We start from the raw sequence: 19,651 nt of genomic DNA on the forward strand, positions 1-19,651 counted from the left end.
TGCCTGGGTCCCCAGGGACACAGCCTAGGTCAGCGGGTGATCTCAGGGTTCCTGGTCCAGCCAGATCAGCAATGGTATGAGATCCCTGGAAGGCCTGGGCAGCTGGCAGGGTCAGGCTGGGCTGGGGCAGGACTGGAGAGGCCCGGGTGCTGAAGGACTGTGACGAGGAAAGAATCCCAGTGAGCACCTGGGCCCCTGGGATGGCCTGTGGGAGGGGCCCTGGAGGACTTCAGAGGAGGATGTAGAGGGACGAGGGCCCAGAAGTCAGGACACAGAATGGAAGGGCTGGAGTGCTGGCTGCCCCGTGTGCCTCTGAGGAAAATCAGGGTCTGGAGAGGCATGCCTTCCACCAGGTCCCTCTGGTTGTCCATGGGAGCAGACTGGCAGGGCCGTTGGGAGCTGAGATCCCTGAAACCACTCTCCTCACCCTGGACACCAAGGTGATGGCGTGACGAAGTCCCCAAGGGGCATGACCAACCCCCGCCAGTGCCCCGCTGGGAACCATGGCTGCCTCTGGACATCACTCAAGCCTCTCTTGTGAAAGAAAGGAACCGGCAAAGGAACAGTGGACAGCACTGAGCTCGCCTGTATCTGTCCACACCCTAGGCAATCCACGTTAGGCAGGTGGGTGAGGTAGGGCTGTCTGTGCACCAGTGGCCCTGTGGGCTCCACTGGCAGAGCTGAGGAAGCTGGGAAACCACATGCCACTGCTTTGGTGACATCTCCCTTGCACCGAATCCCCCTCTACCCCCAGAGGCTCCTACCCGACGAATAGGGCAGGAAGTCGCGGTGGTCTCGGACCTGCCAGGCGACTTGGTCAGAGTGCACAGCCCGGAAGTAGTCGCCGAGCGTGGCATACTCCATTGACAAATTGAACTCCAATGTGTGACTATTGATGTAATCCATTAAAATGTCCATATTGGCGAATTGCAGCGAGGCGTTGAAGAACTGCCTGTCACATCCCTGCAGCCAGGGGACAGAAGCAATGCCCAGCCCTTCTGGGTGCAGAGCCCAGCCTGCACAGGGATAGCATCTCTTCATCTGCACGACCGCCCCGCTCTCCCCATGGTGGACTGAAGCCTCCGCGGGGCTCACTAGCTCTCTCCTCTGGGAGCACAGCAGGTGCTCCGCCCAGTTTAGCTGCGACAACTGTGTTGACTGGTGTCCAGCACTGTCCCGTGAGGGTGCCTTTCATGATAAGACAGATTCAGCCAATGCAGCAGGTCCTGTCATCACGCCCATTTCACAATACAGGAAAGTGAGGCTCAGAGGGTCCCAAGTCTCACAGCCCCTGAGTAGGGAGCCAGGATTCAGGCCGAGGGCTCTGCTCCCAGCATTGAGAAGGGGAAAGGAGGGGAGAGCTGGGGAGAAGCTGGAGCCTGTGTAAAGGAGGGGCTGCCTTGGAGGCGGAGACTGTGGGGATGATCCAGGGAGGGGGAAGAAGCTGGTAGACTGGGTGAGGGTGCAGGGAAGGAGGACTGAGCCAGGGCTGGGTGACCCATTGCCTGGATGGACACTGGAATGGTTAGAGGTGGACACACAATCCTGGCTGGAGCCAAGTGCTGGGGTCAGACCGAAGAGAGCAGTACCTGCACAGAGTTGAGGAACCAGGGCCAGGGACCCTAACTTACCCAGGGCCAGAGGACGTGTGGTGTCCGGAACCAGGTGGCTCGAGTAAACACATTATTCACCAGGAGAATGGTAAAGTTTGTGATGCTATCCTCCGTGACAGGGGTTTGCATTTGGAGGTACATGTCTTCCAGGGATGTACCTGGGAAGATGGCTTCGCCATCCCAGTTAAATCCCTCACTAAGAGAGAGAGGAGCATTAGGGGGTCCTGCCCTGAACATGGCAGCAGCACCAGGTCGGGGAGGCGGGCAGGGCTCAGGCAGGCCAGAGCATCGAGGCCGCTGTCTCCCGTCAGGGGGTGGACAGTGCGGTGGTGGGTAGATGAGAGCTTTGTGGACAGAAGATGCCCCGTATGAGCCCTGTGGGCACTTGGGCACCTCACCCTGATCCTACAGAGCACCCAGAACTTGCTAGTGAGTCCCCCTTCCTTCATCTCTCAGCTGCTACTTCATCCCACCTCCCCTACTCATGGGGGCTCAGCCCCCACCCATGGCCTCCCAGGAACAGAGGGCAGAGGGGACTGGACCCACGGCCTCCCTCCAGACAACCCACAGGAGGGCTGGTGCCAGAACTTGGAAGTCTTGACTCAATCGCCTGAGCCACTCCAGCTGCCCTACAGCTGCTACCGCGGGACCTTGGCTGGGGATCCAGGCCTCAGTTGTTCTTTCTGTAAGATAGGTGCTCAGTGCGTGTCCTCAGGGCCAGCCATGAGGGGCGTGGCTGAGGTGGTCCAGGGAGGGTTCTGGGACGGGGACTGGCCCGAGGCAGGTGCTCACGAGCAGTAGCCGAACTGATCTAGGACGTGTGTGAAGATTTCCCGCTGTGCCGACAGGGATCTGGACCCTCGCCACACGAACTGCAGCTGCTGCAAACCCAGAGGGAAGGGAGTGAAGGCACAGGGGCGACACGGCTGCCGGCTCCCCAACCCACCCAGGCCCCGCCTGAGTCTCCTCGCCGCCCCCGCTGCTCTCAGGGGTTCAGGTCAAGATCCCCCTCTGCTGCCTCCTCCTCATGGTCCCCCCTGACTTCCCAAAGCCACAGGAGGCGGAGGAATTCGCCAGACGCCGCCTGTCTACACCTTCATTTGACCCTCCTTAGGGCAGGACTCTTTGCCAGGACCTGCCAGCCAGACTGTCTGTAACTCGGCTTGAATGTCCCCAGACACGGGGAGCTCATAACCATCCCTAAAGGCACAGCTGCTTTTTTCAGTTCTGATGGTGAGAAAGTGGATGAGTAGATGCGGCTCACCACTCACCCGGTTATCCTGCATGGCCTCCTTCAGGTTGTAGTCGATCCTGGAGATGACGTGGGCATTGAAGCCCGCCAGGGCAAAGAGGGTGGGGGTCGTGGAGGATGCACCAAACGGGTCCACCTGCCAGGAGATCTGCGGCCGGACCCCAAATGTTTCATAGAGAAAGCCGTGTCCTTCTGCAAAGAGATAAGTTTCTGCACTCCCTCAGGGCCCCGTGCCCTTCTCCAGGGCTGGGATGCCACCTAATAGGCAAGGAGGGGTTGTGAAATAGATGCTAATATTAGGACTTCTTCCCAGAATCATTGGTCTATTCACATCTTAATGCATGATTTAAAAGCCACCCCATAGGAGCAGAAATCAGGGTGACTGCAGAAAGTCCCGTATTTGATATGCGATTGATTCCCCAAGGGTTTTCCCCCAATATAATCTAATCTGTGGCCAACCCCCCACCACCTCCTGGGTATGCATATACTGGCCTGGTTACACTCAGATAGGATATCTTGGCTGATGTTCGCCCTTTATGACTCACTGCTTCTACTGCAGACAGGACTGTGCTCTGGAATGCACACAGGCATGTGAACGCTGGATGCTCCCCTGCAGCCCTGGCTTGGGGAACATTCTGGGAAAACTCCTCTGCTCCACCCCGGGTGGCGTCAGAGAAGAGGGCCCATAAACACAGGCTTTGGTGGTGTGGGACCACAGCAGCCTGGGGTGTTATCAGGTCTGCCCCTTCTGCATCTCCACCCCGCCTCAGTGGTAGAACCGAGAGGGATGAGGGAGATGCCTGCGTCGGTGAGGGACTGACAAAGTCTGACCAGGGAAGGAACGCTTTGGTGGAGAGTCTGTGTACAGCCCCATCTAGAGCAGGGAAGGACGCATCTGGTGGAAAAACCATGGTTGTGGTTGTCGCTTTTTCTCTCTAACAGATGGGAGCCAGCAGTTCCAGAACGACTCCTTTAAAATGTTTTTTTTTTTTTTAATGCCGGGAGAAGTTTGATCCTCAGAGGTTAAAAGACATGCCTGATCTTCTTCTGGGATACTGAATGGTCATGGTATCCTGTGAAAGATGGGGAATCCTGGCCATTTGAAGGGTCTCTTAACTATGATACTGTTTTACAAGTAGACCGGTTCTGAAGAAAACAAGAGAAACGGGTACAAGTGCCATCTGTCTTGCTCTTTATCTCTCTGTGAGACATTCCAGACTTGTGTCCCAAGGGTACAGATTTGGGTGTGAAACCTACAGCTCCCTCCTGTTCTCTTCCTTTGCCTCTGTATCTGAGGCTCCCAAATGAACAGGCTGAGAATCAGGGCAGGGTTCTAGGAGGGGTTGCCTCAGTCTCAGTAGACTATTTAGAGGATCCAAAAGGTACGTGGAAGGCTTTGTGGGACTAACTTTACCTTATGACCTTATTTGGCGAGATGTAGCACGTGTTTTGGGACAGACACTGACTCCTGACTCAAGAGCTTGAGTTTTGGGGGAAGCAACTACCTTTGGCAAAGAATGGCTTAAGTAAGGAGAAAGGGGGACTCGAAATAGCCCTCCTCCCTACTTGGAGCCAAGCAGGTCCCATAACAGACTCCCTCTGCTGGATGTATTCTTGCAGGACTCAAGCGAGTGCTCACTGACTTTTAAATATGGTAAGTTGGCTGAGATAGAACAGGGAGAGAAGGAAACTCCTGGTAAATTCCTAGATAATTATGGGAGGCTCTCTACATGTTCACTGATGTTGACCCTGAAAGTTCAGATGGAGAAATGGTCCTAAAAAATAGATTCCTCACTCAGTCGGCTCCAGATATCTGCCATAAGTTACTAAAACAGGCGTTTGGACCAAATCAGTCTTTAGAAAAACTGTTGCAGCTGGCTCAGACAGTATGTTATGGCAGAGAAGATGAGGAGGAAAATAGGAAAAAATAACCAGTCAGAAGACTGATGCCCCAACAATGGCTGTTAGACCTGCTCTGAAACAGCCTGAGCAAAATGCCCGGAGGGACCCAGGTAAAAAGGGATGGGCTTGCTATTACTGTGGAAAGGACAGACATCTCAAGCGGGATTGCCCTCAGGCATCTACGCTGCCTTTGGCTCCCTGTCTAGTCTGCAAAGGAATATACTGGAGAAGAGACTTCCCTCTGAGTTGTAGGCCCCAGGGGTCATACTCTCAAGATAATTGTGACTGAAGGTGCCTTGGGTCCCCACACAAGCTCCCCTCCTAATTATACCTGAGGAACTCCAGGTATTAATAACTGTGAAGGGCCAATCCATCCATTTCTTTTGGAAACTGAGGGAAATTTCTCTGTGGTCACTGAAGACCTTGGTCCGCTTTCCTCCCAGTCCACTTCTGTAATGGGACTGTCAGGACGAGACATATGCTGTAATTTCAGTCATCCTTTAAGCTGTGACTGGGACTCTGTGCTGTTTTCTCACAAGTTTCTGATGGTGCTGAAGTCTCCCTCACCCCTTCTGGGGAGGGAAATACTGAACAACTATAGGCCTCTGTTTTCATGCATATGGAGCTTTCTCTTTCTCTCCCATTGGTTGAACAAAATGTAAATCTCAAAGTGTGGGCTGATGCAAAAACTGTGTGTTGAGCACGAAATGCTATTCCTGTCTTTATCAAGCTCAAAGACCCTCACCCATTTCCACATCAAAAACAGTGCCCATCAAAACCCAAATTTAAGGAAGGTTAAAGCCAATCATTAAAAATGTAAAGGAATAAGGACTATTAATTCTCTGTAACAGTCCATACAACACTCCTATTTTAGGAGTAAAAAACTCAAATGATAAATGGAGACTTCTTTAGTTCAATTCAGTCGCTCAGTCATGTCCAACTCTTTGCGACACCATGAACCACAGCACGCCAGGCCTCCCTGTCCATTACCAACTCCCAGAGTCCACTCAAACCCATGTCCATCGAGTCGGTGATGCTATCCAACCATCTCATCCTCTGTTGACCCCTTCTCCTCCTGCCCTCAATCTTTCCCAGCATCAGGGTCTTTTCAAATGAGTCAGCTCTTCACATCAGGCCACCAAAGGATTGGAGTTTCAGCTTTAGCATCAGTCCTTCCAATGAACACCCAGGACTGATCTCCTTTAGGATGGACTGGTTGGCTCTCCTTGAGTCCAAGGGACATTCAAGAGTCTTCTCCAACACCACAGTTCAAAAGCATCCATTCTTCCATGCTCAGCTTTCTTTATAGTCCAACTCTCACATCTATACATGACTACTGGAAAAACCATAGCCTTGACTAGACGGACCTTTGTTGGCAAAGTAATGTCTCTGCTTTTGAATATGCTATCTAGGTTGGTCATAACTCTCCTTCCAAGGAGTAAGCATCTTTTAATTTCATGGCTGCAATCACCATCTGCAGTGATTTTGGAGCCCCCAAACATGAAGTCTGACACTGTCTCCACTGTTTCCCCATCTATTTCCCATGAAGTGATGGGACCGGATGCCATGATCTTCGTTTTCTTAATGTTGAGCTTTAAGCCAACTTTTTCACTCTCCTTTTTCACTTTAATCAAGAGACTCTTTAGTTCTTCTTCAGTTTCTGCCATAAAGGTGGTGTCATCTGCACATCTGAGGTTATTGATATTTCTCCCGGCAATCTTGATTCCAGCTTGTGCTTCTTCCAGCCCAGCATTTCTCCTGATGTACTCTGCGTAGAAGTTAAATAAGCAGGGTGACAATATACAGCCTTGATGTACTCCTTTTCCTATTTGACTTCTTCAAGATATACAAATAATAAGTGCCTAATCCTTATACTTTATTGTCTAAAACTGCTGAAAGAGAAAATATTTTTCAGTCACTGATTTGAATGATACTTTCTAGAGTTAAACCTATATTAATCATCCCCTACCTATGACTTTAAGACAAGAGAGGGTTTTTAGGAATCACAGGTTACTACCCCATTTCGATTCTGGGTTATGCAGAACTTGACTGGCCTTTATATTAACTTATAACTGAGACTCAGCAGGTCCAAACTGACAAGCTGGTTTGGTCCCCAGAAACTCAAAAGGCTTTTAAGACTCTAAACTGCTCTCTGGCAGGCTCCCGCTTTGAGCTTACCCACAGGATCAGAGTTTAGTTTGTTTGTTACTGAAAAAAAGGCTACGGCTACATTGCTTAAAGGATAATTGATGCTATTGTTTTGCTAATGCCTAAAGCTCCTAAGCTTATTAGTAGACAAAATCTTATTGTACTGATTTCTCATGATGTAAGTGAGATCTTAAACTCTCAAACTCAGAGTGACAATGGCTCCATCTTTAAAACTGCTGTAACTCAAGGTGTGTCAAAAGCTCTAGGAATAGAATATCACTTACACTGTTCCTGGAGACCCCAATCTTCAGAAAAAGTTGGAAAGGCTAATGACATTATTAAGAGGCATCTGTGTAGGAAACTCAGGAAACATGAGACAGTTGGTTTAATGTTCTCCCTGTAGCTTTAACGATGGCTTGAACTCCCCCTAAGAAGAAGGACCTGTCTCTATGACAGACTGTTTTTGTGCACAGATATTGTCATAGATCCTGAAGCCTTAAAATTAACTATGTGACTCAGCTTTCAACTTTTCAACCTCCTCATTAATTGAGGGCTTCCCATGGTGGGTTTCTCTGCTTCAAGGAAAAGACTTTCTTCAACTCTTCTTCATCTGATGACATCAAAAAATTCTAAGAAGGACTGATATAACATATTGTACCTTAACTGTGGACATAATGTAACTTTTCATTTTGATTATGTTTTAACTTGGTTTAACGCCTATTTTGCCTTATTTCTGTAACTGTCAAACGGGGGTTGTTTCTAAGTGTCTGAAAGCTTAGGGGGGTCCAACTTTTTGCATTCCCTTGGACTGCTCATATCGGGCTTCTCTGTCTCTCACTGTCTCCCAGAGTTTGCTCAAACTCATGTCCATTGAGCTGGTGGTGCTGTCCAATATCACATCCTCTGTTGCCCTCTTCTCCTCCTGCCCTCAATCTTTCCCAGCACCAGGGTCTTTTCCAATGAGTTGGCTCTTTGCATCAGGTGGCCAAAGCACTGGAGTTTCAGCTTCAGCATCAGTCCTCCCAAAGAACATTCAGGGTTGATTTCCTTTAGGCTTGACTGGTTTCATCTTGCTGTCCAAGGGACTCGCAAGAGTCTTCTCCAAAGCCACAGTTTGAAAGCACAAATTCTTCAGCCTTCAGCCCTTTTTAATTCCCTCAGCCATACATGACTACTGGAAAACCATAGCTTTGGCTATATGGACTTTTGTCGGCAATGTGATGTCTCTGATTCTTAATATTCTGTCTACTTGTCATAGCTTTTATTCCAAGAAGCAAGTGTCTTTTAATTTCATGGTTGCAGTCACCTTCAGCAGTGATTTTGGAGCCGAAGAAAATAATCTGTCACTCTTTTCCATTGTTTCCCCATCTATTTGCCATGAAGTGTTGGGACTAAATGCCATGATCTTAATTTTTGGTATGTTGAGTTTTAGGCCAGCTTTTTCACTCTCCTCTTTCATTTTCATCAAGAGGCTCTTTAGTTCCTCTTCACTTTCTGCCCTAAGGGTGGTGTCATCTGTATATCAAGGTTACTGATATTTCTCCCTGCAATCTTGATTCCAGCCTGTGCTTCTCCAGTCTGGTATTTTTCATGATGCATTCTGCATATGAATTAAATAAGCAGGGTGTCAATATACAGCCTTGGTGTACTCCTTTGTCAGTTTGAAACCAATTTGTTGTTCCATGTCTGGTTCTAACGGTTGCTTCTTGACCTACATAGAGGTTTCTCAGGAGGCAGGTAAGGTGATCTGGTATTCCCATCTCTTGAAGAGTTTTCTATTTCCTATGATCCATACAGTCAAAAGACTTAGCATAATCCGTGAGGCAGATGTAGGTGTTTTTCTGGAATTCTCTTGCTGTTTGTATGATCCAATGGATGTTGGCAATTTGATCTCCAGTTCCTCTGCCTTTTCTAAATCCAGGTTGAATACCTGGAAGTTATCGGTTCATGTACTATTGAAGTCTAGCTTGAAGGATATTGAACGTTATATTGCTAGCATGTGGAATTAGAGCAACTGATGGTAGTTTCAACTTTCTTTGGCATTACCCTTATTTGGGATTGGAATAAAAGCTGACCCTTTCCAGTCTTGTGGCCATTGCTGTATTTTCCAAATGTGCTGGTCTATTGAGTCAGCACTTTAACAGCATCATCTTCTAGGATTTTAAATAGATCAGCCAGAATTCCACCACCTCTACTAGCTTTGTTTATACTATGTTTCCTAAGGCCCATTTGACTTCACAATGCAGGCTGTCTGGCTTTAGGTGAGTGACCACACCATCGTGATTATCCAGGCCATCAAGACTTTTTTTCTCCAGTTCCTTTGTGTATTCTTGCCACATCTTCTTTAATCTCCTCTATACCCCTGTTAGTTCCTTATCATTTCTTTCCTTTATGTGCCCATCTTTTTGCATGAAATGTTCCCTTGGTATCTCCAATTTTCCTGAAGAGACCTCTAGTCTTTTCGATTCTGCGGTTTTCCTCTATTTCTTTGCTTAAGAAACCTTTCTTGTATCTCTCCTTGCTATACTTTGGAACTCTGCATTCAGAAGGACATATCTTTCCATGACCTCTGCATTCAGATGGGCATATTTTTCCATTTCTCTTTTGCCTTTCACTTCTCTTCTTTCCTAATCTATTTGTAAGACCTCCTCAGGCAACCATTTTCTGTGGTGCATCTCTTTTTCTTGAGGATGGTTTTTGTAACTACCACCTGTACAATGCTATATATTGAGCCTGAAGGATGGGTACAATCACAATATAATGAAATGCCATCCCTGTGGGGTAAGGTTCTCCACAAACTGGGGAACAGTAATACCAAAGAAGTCCTCCCACTTCTGTGAAGGTTCTCAAACACATGTCATGCTTCTCAGCCTGGGGAACCAACAAAGGGCCTGGGAATCCCCAGGAAATCTGACCTTGAAGGCCAGCGGCATCTGATTATCAGACTTCCACAGAAATAGGGGGAACAGATACTCCAGTCTTGGAGGACAGAAACAAAATCTTGCACACACCAAGACCTCCAAGAAAGGAGCAGTAACCCTCCAGGATGCTGAACCAAACTACCTTCTAATGTTGGAGGGTCTGCTGAGGAGGCCTGGGTCAGCCAGGGTTCACCTTGGAGACAGAAGCACTGAGAGCCACAGTCCTGGAAGGTCCCCCTTGCTGTAAATGCTCTTGGAGGTCGCCATTAACCCTACCATAGACCCTGTAGACCGCAGTGCTTGTTCACCTCAGGCCAAACAACTATCAGGAAGGGAGTGCAACCCCACTCATCAGCAAATAATTGGATTAAAGCTTTACTGAGCAATGATCTGCCCCCCGGAGCAAGATCCAGTTTTCCCCACTGTCAGTCCCTGCCATCGGGCACCTTACCCAAGCCTCTTGGCCTCTTTAATCAGAGGACAGACAGAAAAAGCAAAAAGAGCCACAATTCCACAGTGGCTAGAACAAAAACCACATTACATAAAGTTAATTAGGATGAAAAGTCAGAAAGATATGTCCCAGAATAAGGGACAAGATAAAACCCCAGAAAGACAACTAAATGAAGTGGAGATAGGCATCCTTCCAGAAAAAGAATTCAGAATAACGATAGTGAAGATGATGCAGGATCTTGGGGGAATAATGGAGAAGAGGGAAGAAATGTTTTCCAAAGACCTGGAAGAACTAAAGAACAAACAGCAATGAATAATACACTAGAATAATCGCAGAATAACTGAGGAAAAAGAATGGAAAAATGACCTGGAGGATGGGATGGTGGAAATAACTGCCACAGAACAGAATATAGAAAAATGAATGAAAAGAAATGAAGGCAAACTAAGACACCTCTGGGACATCATTAAATGCACCAAAATTTGCATTATAGGGGTCCCAGAAAGAGATAAGAGAGAGTCCCAGGAAGGATAAACCCAAAGAGGAGCACCAAGATACACAGTAATCAAACTGACAAAAATTAAAGACAAATATAAAATATTAAAAGCAACAAGGGAAAAACGACAAACAACATGCCAGGGAACTCCCATGAGGCTATCTGCTGATTTCTCAACAGAAACTCTGCAAGCCAGAAGGGAATGGAATGATACATTTAAAGTGGTGAACGGGAAGAAACTACAACCAAGACTACTCTACCAGCAAGACTCTCATTCAGATTTGATGGAGAAATCGAAAGCTTTCCAGACAAGCAAAAGTGAAGAGAATTCAGCACCATCAAACCAGCTGTTTTGTGTGTGTGTGTGTGTGTGTGTGTGTTTTTTTTTTTTTTTTTTTTTTTTTATTTTATTTTAAAAATTTTAAAACTTGAACACCTGAATTTACCTCTTTTGGGGAAAAAAGTATGGAGCAAATACTCATCTTAAACACTCTATACTTCAAAGAAAGAATTTCAGATACATCCCATTCTCCCTAAATGAACATTCAGAGCTTTGCCCATCTGGTTAGCATAGCAATAAAACAGAGTACAGTTCTCAGACCTTGAACACAGCTTATCCTTCATCTATTCAGACATTTAATGAATGGGTCTTGTAGCCACAAGGCTTTAGTGGATTCAAATCAAGGTTTTTGTTTTTTTTTTTTAATTATTAATTTCTGAACCCTCCTCCCTCCCCCCTCCCCATACCATCCCCCTGGGCCGTCCCAGCGTACCAGCCCCAAGCATCCAGCATCGTACACTGAACCTGGACTGGCATCTCGTTTCATACATGACATTTCACATGTTTCAATGCCATTCTCCCAAATCTTCCCACCCTCTCCCTCTCCCACAGAGTCCATAAGACTGTTCTATACATCAGTGTCTCTTTTGCTGTCTCGTATACAGGGTTATCGTTACCATCTTTCTAAATTCCATATATATGCGTTAGTATACTGTATTTATGTTTTTCCTTCTGGCTTACTTCACTCTGTATAATAGGCTCCAGTTTCATCCACCTCATTAGAACTGATTCAAATGTATTCTTTTTAATGGCTGAGTAATACTCCATTGTGTATATGTACCACAGCTTTCTTATCCATTCATCTGCTGATGGACATCTAGGTTGCTTCCATGTCCTGGCTATTATAAACAGTGCTGCGATGAACATTGGGGTACACGTGTCTCTTTCCCTTCTGGTTTCCTCAGTGTGTGTGTTTTTTAATTGGAGGCTAATTACTTTACAATATTGCAGTGGTTTTGCCATACATTCATATGAATCAGCCATAGGTGTACATGTGTTCCCCATCCTGAGCCCCCCCACCACCTCCCTCCCTATCCCATTCCTCTGGGTCATCCCGGTGCACCAGCCCTGAGCACCCTGTCTCATGCATCAAACCTGGACTGGCGATCTGTTTCACACATGATAATATACATGTTTCAGTGCTATTCTCTCAAATCATCCCAGCCTTGCCTTCTCGTACAGAGTCCAAAAGAGTGTTCTATACACCTGCATCTCTTTTGTTGTCTCGCATATAGGGTTGTCGTTACCATCTTTCTAAATTCCATATATAAGTGTTAGTATATGGTATTATTGTTTTTCTTTCTAACTAATTTCATTCTGTATAATAGGCTCGTTTCATCCACCTCATTAGAACTAATTCAAATGTATTCTTTATAATGGCTGAGTACTACTCCATTGTGTATATGTACCACAGCTTTCTTATCCATTTGTCTGTTGATGGACATCTAGGTTGCTTCCATGTTCTGGCTATTATAAACAGTGCTGCGATGAACATTGGGGTACACATGTCTCTTTCAATTCTGGTTTTCTCGGTGTGTATGCCCAGCAGTGGGATTGCTGGGTCGTATGGCAGTTCTATTTCCAGTTTTTTTCTTGTACAAGTGGTTGACCAGTTTTCCCAGCACCACTTGTTAAAGAGATTGTCTTTTCTCCATTGTATATTTTTGCTTCCTTTGTCGAAGATAAGGTGTCCATAGGTGCATGGATTTATATCTGGGCTTTCTATTTTGTTCCATTGATCTATGTTTCTGTCTTTGTACCAGTACCATACTGTCTTGGTGACTGTAGCTTTGTAGTTTAGCCTGAAGTTAGGCAGGTTGTTTCCTCCAGTTCTATTCTTCTTTCTCAAGATTGCTTCGGCTATTCGAGCTTTTTTGTATTTCCATACATATTGTGAAATTTATTGTTCTAGTTCTCTGAAAAATACTGTTGGTAGCTTGATAGAGATTGCATTTAATCTATAGATTGCTTTGGGTAGTATGCTCATTTTCACTATATTGATTCTTCCAATCCATGAACATGGTATATTTCATCATCTATTTGTGCCATCTTTGATTTCTTTCACCAGTGTTTTATAGTTTTCTATATATAGATCTTTTGTTTGTTTAGGTAGATATATTCCTAAGTATTTTATTCTTTTCACTGCAATGGTGAATGGAGTACTTTCCTTAATTTCTCATTCTGTTTTCTCATTGTTAGTGAATAGGAATGCAAGGGATTTCTGTGTGTTGATTTTATATCCTGCAACTTTACAATATTCATTGATTAACTCTAGTAATTTTCTGGTGGAGTCTTTTGGGTTTTCTATGTAGAGGATCATGTCATCTGTAAACAGTGAGAGGTTTACTTCTTCTTTTCCAATTTGGATTCTTTTTATTTCTTTGTCTGCTCTGATTGCTGTGGCCAAAACTTCCAAAACTATGTTGAATAGTAGTGGTGAGAGTGGGCACCCTTGTCTTGTTCCTGATTTTAAGGGAAATGCTTTCAATTTTTCACCATTGAGGATAATGTTTGCTGTGGGTTTGTCATATATAGCTCTTATTATGTTGAGGTATGTTCCTTCTATTCCTGCTTTCTGGAGGGTTTTCAAGCATAAGTGGATGTTGAATTTTGTCAAAGGCTTTCTCTGCATCTATTGAGATAATCATATGGGTTTTATCTTTCAATTTGTTAATGTGGTGTATTACGTTGATTTATTTGTGGATATTGAGGAATCCTTGCATCCCTGGGATAAAGCTCACTTGGTCATGATGTATGATCTTTTTAATGTGTTGTTGGATTCTGTTTGCTAGAATTTTGTTAAGGATTTTTGCATCTATGTTCATCGGTGATGTTGGCCTGTAGTTTTCTTTTTTTGTGGCATCGTTGTCTGGTTTTGGTATTAGGGTGATGGTGGCCTCAAAGAATGAGTTTGGAAGTTTACCTTCCTCTGCAATTTTCTGGAAGAGTTTCAGTGGGATAGGTGTTAGCTCTTCTCTAAATGTTTGATAGAATTCAGCTGTGAAGCCGTCTGGTCCTGGGCTTTGGTTTGCTGGACGATTTCTGATTACAGTTTCGATTTCTATGCTTGTGACGGGTCTGTTAAGATTTTCTCTTTCTTCCTGGTTCAGTTTTGGAAAGTTGTACTTTTCTAAGAATTTGTCCATTTCTTCGAAGTTGTCCATTTTATTGTCATATAGTTGCTGATAGTAGTCTCTTAGGATCCTTTGTATTTCTGTGTTGTCTGTTGTGATCTCTCCATTTTCATTTCTAATTTTGTTGATTTGATTCTTCTCCCTTTGTTTCGTGATGAGTCTGGCTAATGGTTTGTCAATTTTATTTATCCTCTCAAAAGCCAGCTTTTGGCTTTGTTGATTTTTGCTATGGTCTCTTTTGTTTCTTTTGCATTTATTTCTGCCCTAATTTTTAAGATTTCTTTGCCTCTACTAACCCTGGGGTTTTTCATTTCTTCCTTTTCTAGTTGCTTTAGGCATAGAGTTATTTACACCTAAAGCAACTTTTGCCTAGGTTATTTATTTGATTTTTTTCTTGTTTCTTGAGGTAAGCCTGTATTGCTTTGAACCTTCCCCATAGCACTGCTTTTACAGTGTCCCATAGGTTTTGGGTTGTGTTTTCATTTTCCTTCGTTTCTATGCATATTTTGATTTCTTTTTTATTTCTTCTGTGATTTGTTGGTTATTCAGCAGCGTGTTGTTCAGCCTCCATATGTTGTAATTTTAATAGTTTTTCTCCTGTAATTGACATCTAATCTTACTGCATTGTGGTCAGAAAAGATGCTTGGAATGATTTCAATTTTTTTTGAATTTACCAAGACTAGATTTATGGCCCAGGATGTGATCTATCCTGCAGAAGGTTCCATGTGCACTTGAGAAAAAGGTAAAATTTGTTGTTTTGGGGTGAAATGTCCTATAGATATCAATTAAGTCTAACTGATTCATTGTATCATTTAAAGTTTTTGTTTCCTTGTTAATTTTCTGTTTAGTTGATCTATGCATAGGCATGAGTGAGGTCTTAAAGTCTCCCACTCCTGTTGTGTTATTGTTAATTTCCCCCTTCATACTTGTTAGCATTTGCCTTACATATTGCAGTGCTCCTATGTTGGGTGCATATATATTTATAATTGTTATAAATTCTTCTTGGATTAATCCTTTGATCATTATGTAGTGTCCTTTGTCTCTTTTCACAGCCTTTATTTTAAAGTCTATTTTATCTGATATGAGTATTGCTACTCCTCCTTTCTTTTAGTCTCTGTTTGCATGGAATATCTTTTTCCAGCCCTTCACTTTCCATCTGTATGTGTCCTTTGTTTTGAGGTGGGTCTCTTCTGGACAACATATATAGGGGTCTTCTTTTTGTATCCATTCAGCCAGTCTTTGTCTTTTGGTTGGGTCATTCAACCCATTTACATTTAAGGTAATTATTGATAAGTATGATCCCATTGCCATTTACTTTGTTGTTTTGGGTTCGAATTAAACACCCTTTCTGTGTTTCCTGTCTAGAGAAGATCCTTTAGCATTTGTTGGAGAGCTCAACAAAACCAGCTTTACAGCAAATGCCAAAGGAACTTCTCTAGCCAGGAAACACAAGAGAAGAAAAAGATCTACAGAAAATAATCCCAAAACAATTAAGAAAATGGTAATTGGATCAAACATATTGATAATCACCTCAAATGTAAATGCATGAAAACCTCCACTTACAAGGTCAGTCTGCTTAACCCACGCAAATAATTTGTTCCTATTTTATATTGTTAGGTTAAACATGTTCCCATAATCGTTTGTAATTGTAATTATCTTTTATTTTCTCTCTGGCTATTGATTGTGAAAACTGATAAGATCTTTTACCTTTGTGATTATGTAACTATTACTCAATACCATTGTGTCATGATTACTCAACAGAAAAATTATAGAACTCTATATCACCAAAACTACCATTTAATAGAAAAACCTGTAATCACTTTTTAAACTGCAGATATGTATCAGAATTTCCTGGAATCTCTTTTTTAAATACAAACGACCAGGTATTGCTTTTTTTCCTCCAGAGCTCCAGATACGTTTCTAATGAACCACAATAGTTAAAAAACAACTAGACTATATGATAATCTTTTAGTTTTTTGTGTGGTTTTTTTTTGCAGAATCTTTTTTATTTTTTTTTTAATTTAAATTTATTTATTTTAATTGGAGGCTAATTACTTTACAATATTGTATTGGTTTTCCCACACATCAACATGAATCCGCCATGGGTGTACACGTGCTCCCCATCCTGAACCCCCCTCCCACCTCCTTCCCTGTACCATCCCTCTGGGTCATCCCAGTGCACCAGCCCCAAGCATCCTGTATCCTGCATCGAACCTGGACTGGTGATCTTTTAGTTTTATCTAGTTTGTTTCACTTTTGCTATTTAATATTCAGTGCTTTCACTTCGTTTAGTTTTTGTTTTCCAATTTCTGCATCTCTTTTTTTGTTCTTTTTCACCCCTTCTTCAATTGTAGTAGCAATGCTTTTGTGTGTGTGTGTATATATATATATATAATATGCATAACATATACTTATATATCTTAGAATATTTATGAATTTCTGCCTAAATAAAAAATGCATGACATTTTGATTTCAGTTGTTTGACTAAGGATGAATAGAATGCTAGATTTTTAATTAAAAAACAGGTATGCAACAAACAAGAAAGGTGTACTGTACAGCACAGGGAAGTTTATTTAATGCCTCATAATAACCTATAATAGAAAACATTTCAAAAATAATATGTGTGTATGTACACCTGCATCAATTGCTCTGCACCTAAAACCCTGTAAGTCACCCGCACCTCAATAATATACATAATAAGAAACAGTAAGGAACTTTTTAAAAAGAATGCGACCATCACCTACTGGCAGCGTGATTCATATAAGTTTCAGCAGCATTTCTGCCTCATATTCAACTTCCAAGAATGGGTTTTGTAAGTCTCCCCATCTCCAGGACTGCGACCAGGACTGAAGGAAGGAAGTGTATGCCTTGTTCTTAGAACAGGAGGTCATCATGAGATGAAGTCAGGGCCCATCCTCTGAGGGTCCCAGGAGCCTGATGGTGTTGGAAATGGAGCCTCAGAGAATATCCTGGGGAGGATCAAGAGGTCCACAGCCCTTCCTGCCCCAGTGACGGGAACCTATCTTAGCTTAGATTCTGGCTTCTCTGGTCTGCCTTTCAAGGTCAGCTGTGCGGTGTTTAAGAAGGTGAGCATGGTGGTCTGAGGCCAGAGATGAGGAATGATGATTCTGTAGGTACCCGGAGGAAGACAGCTCAGTGCCCTTTCCCTCCCTCTATGCCCACCAGCCCTGGCTGGTCAAATCCTGGACTGAGCCCTGGGGACCCAGATAAGAATCAGACACCGGTCACTGCCAGAAGCAAACTGTAGGTCACAGTGAAGAGGGGAGGTACTCGAGCACTGTGGCCCCAGTGGAAGGTTCCTGGACATGAGACTCCCTAGGTGAGTCTGACTGGAAACAACAGGAAACCTTGTTCTGAACCACAGGAGGCCTTGTCTTAGGGGCAGATCTGGGAAGCAGGAAGCAGAAGGAACAGGAGGAAAGCAGGAGGTGAGGCCTGAGGCTGCATTTTGCAGACAGGGGAGTTTCTATGGTAAAACATAAAGATTCCCATGAGCTTATCACTTCCATCTAGAAATAAGGCAGTAGAAACTCAGAAGGAAGGAAGCACCGATTAAAGAGTTGAGAGGAGAGACGAGGTAAGAAGATCCAAAGAGAGAGCCCAGTGCCATCGTGATGTCCTGCACAGGGTCCGACTTCAGTGGAGTGACAGTGGGCTAGCGCCCAGCCCACACTGCAGTCAACCGGGCTCTCCCACTGACACTCTGCCCTCCTGTAGCTTCAGTCTTAGTGTCTCTTCTGCGAAAGAGACTGCGAGCCTGATGCCCTCTGGACACCCTGCCTTCCGGGGTGAGTGAAGTGATGCCTGTGAAAAACACCTGTTAAGTAGAGGAGAATGTGCCCTTCGTGGCAGTATGTGTGGTGATGGAGGTTGTGAAGGTGATGGTGGTGCGACCGTGGTGGTGTTAGTAATGCATATGGAAGAGGCGATGGTGGTGATATGGTGGTATTGATGAGAGCTATGTTGGTGTGATGGCTGTGATGCCAGTGGTTGTGGTGTTGACAGGGATAATGATGATGCAAATGGAGTTGGTGGTGATGATGGTGGTAGTGAGGATGGTAGAGGTGGTGGTAACGTTTGTCAGTTTCCTGTTAGGCTGTTGGCATGGATGATGGCGGTTGTGCAGTAGGTGGTAGAGTTAGCCCTGGAGGTTTTGGTGGTGGTGCTGGAAGTGGTGGTGCGGGAAGCGGTTGGGGTGTTAGAGGTCACCATGAAGGTGATAGTGCTAAAATAGAAATCATTCCAAGCATCTTTTCTGACCACAATGCAATAAGATTAGATCTCAATTACAGGAGAAAAACTATTAAAAATTCCAACATATGGAGGCTGAACAACACGCTGCTGAATAACCAACAAATCACAGAAGAAATAAAAAAAGAAATCAAAATTTGCATAGAAATGAATGAAAATGAAAACACAACAACCCAAAACCTGTGGGACACTGTAAAAGCAGTCCTAAGGGGAAAGTTCATAGCAACACAGGCACACCTCAAGAAACAAGAAAAAAGTCAAATAAATAACCTAACTCAACACCTAAAGCAACTAGAAAAGGAAGAAATGAAGAACCCCAGGGTTAGTAGAAGGAAAGAAATCTTAAAAATTAGAGCAGAAATAAATGCAAAAGAAACAAAAGAGACCATAGCAAAAATCAACAAAGCCAAAAGCTGGTTCTTTGAAAGGATAAATAAAACTGACAAACCATTAGCCAGACTCATCAAGAAACAAAGGGAGAAAAATCAAATCAATAAAATTAGAAATGAAAATGGAGAGATCACAACAGACAACATAGAAATACAAAGGATCATAAGAGACTACTATCAACAATTATATGCCAATAAAATGGACAACGTGGAAGAAATGGACAATTCTTAGAAAAGTACAACTTTCCAAAACTGGACCAGGAAGAAATAGAAAATCCTAACAGACCCATCACAAGCACAGAAATTGAAACTGTAATCAAAAATCTTCCAGCAAACAAAAGCCCAGGTCCAGATGGCTTCACAGCTGAATTCTACCAAAAATTTAGAGAAGAGCTAACACCTATCCTGCTCAACCTCTTCCAGAAAATTGCAGAGGAAGGTAAACTTCCAAACTCATTCTATGAGGCCACCATCACCCTAATACCAAAACCTGACAAAGATCCCACAAAAAAAGAAAACTACAGGCCAATATCACTGATGAACATAGATGCAAAAATCCTTAACAAAATTCTAGCAATCAGAATCCAACAACACATTACAAAGATCATACACCATGACCAAGTGGGCTTTATCCCAGGGATGCAAGGATTCTTCAATATCTGCAAATCAATCAATGTAATACACCACATTAACAAATTGAAAGATAAAACCCATATGATTATCTCAATAGATGCAG

The 19,651-nt window shown here is 43.9% G+C and overlaps 1 protein-coding gene across 1 annotated transcript in view; it reads right to left on the reverse strand.

Moving 5' to 3' along the window:
• LOC113894747 (epididymis-specific alpha-mannosidase-like) overlaps positions 1 to 19,651 on the reverse strand; it is a 44,733-nt gene that overhangs the window by 18,083 nt on the left and 6,999 nt on the right. The window contains exons 4-7 of the mRNA XM_027545414.1: positions 2,885 to 3,057; positions 2,406 to 2,494; positions 1,632 to 1,842; positions 765 to 963 (exon numbers count right to left, since the gene is read on the reverse strand). Of these exons, the coding sequence (XP_027401215.1) occupies positions 765 to 963; positions 1,632 to 1,842; positions 2,406 to 2,494; positions 2,885 to 3,057 (672 nt within the window). The remainder of the gene's footprint in view (positions 1 to 764; positions 964 to 1,631; positions 1,843 to 2,405; positions 2,495 to 2,884; positions 3,058 to 19,651) is intronic.

This window comes from Bos indicus x Bos taurus, chromosome 6 (assembly GCF_003369695.1).
Source record: "Bos indicus x Bos taurus breed Angus x Brahman F1 hybrid chromosome 6, Bos_hybrid_MaternalHap_v2.0, whole genome shotgun sequence".
In the NCBI taxonomy this organism is placed as follows: Eukaryota; Metazoa; Chordata; class Mammalia; order Artiodactyla; family Bovidae; genus Bos; species Bos indicus x Bos taurus.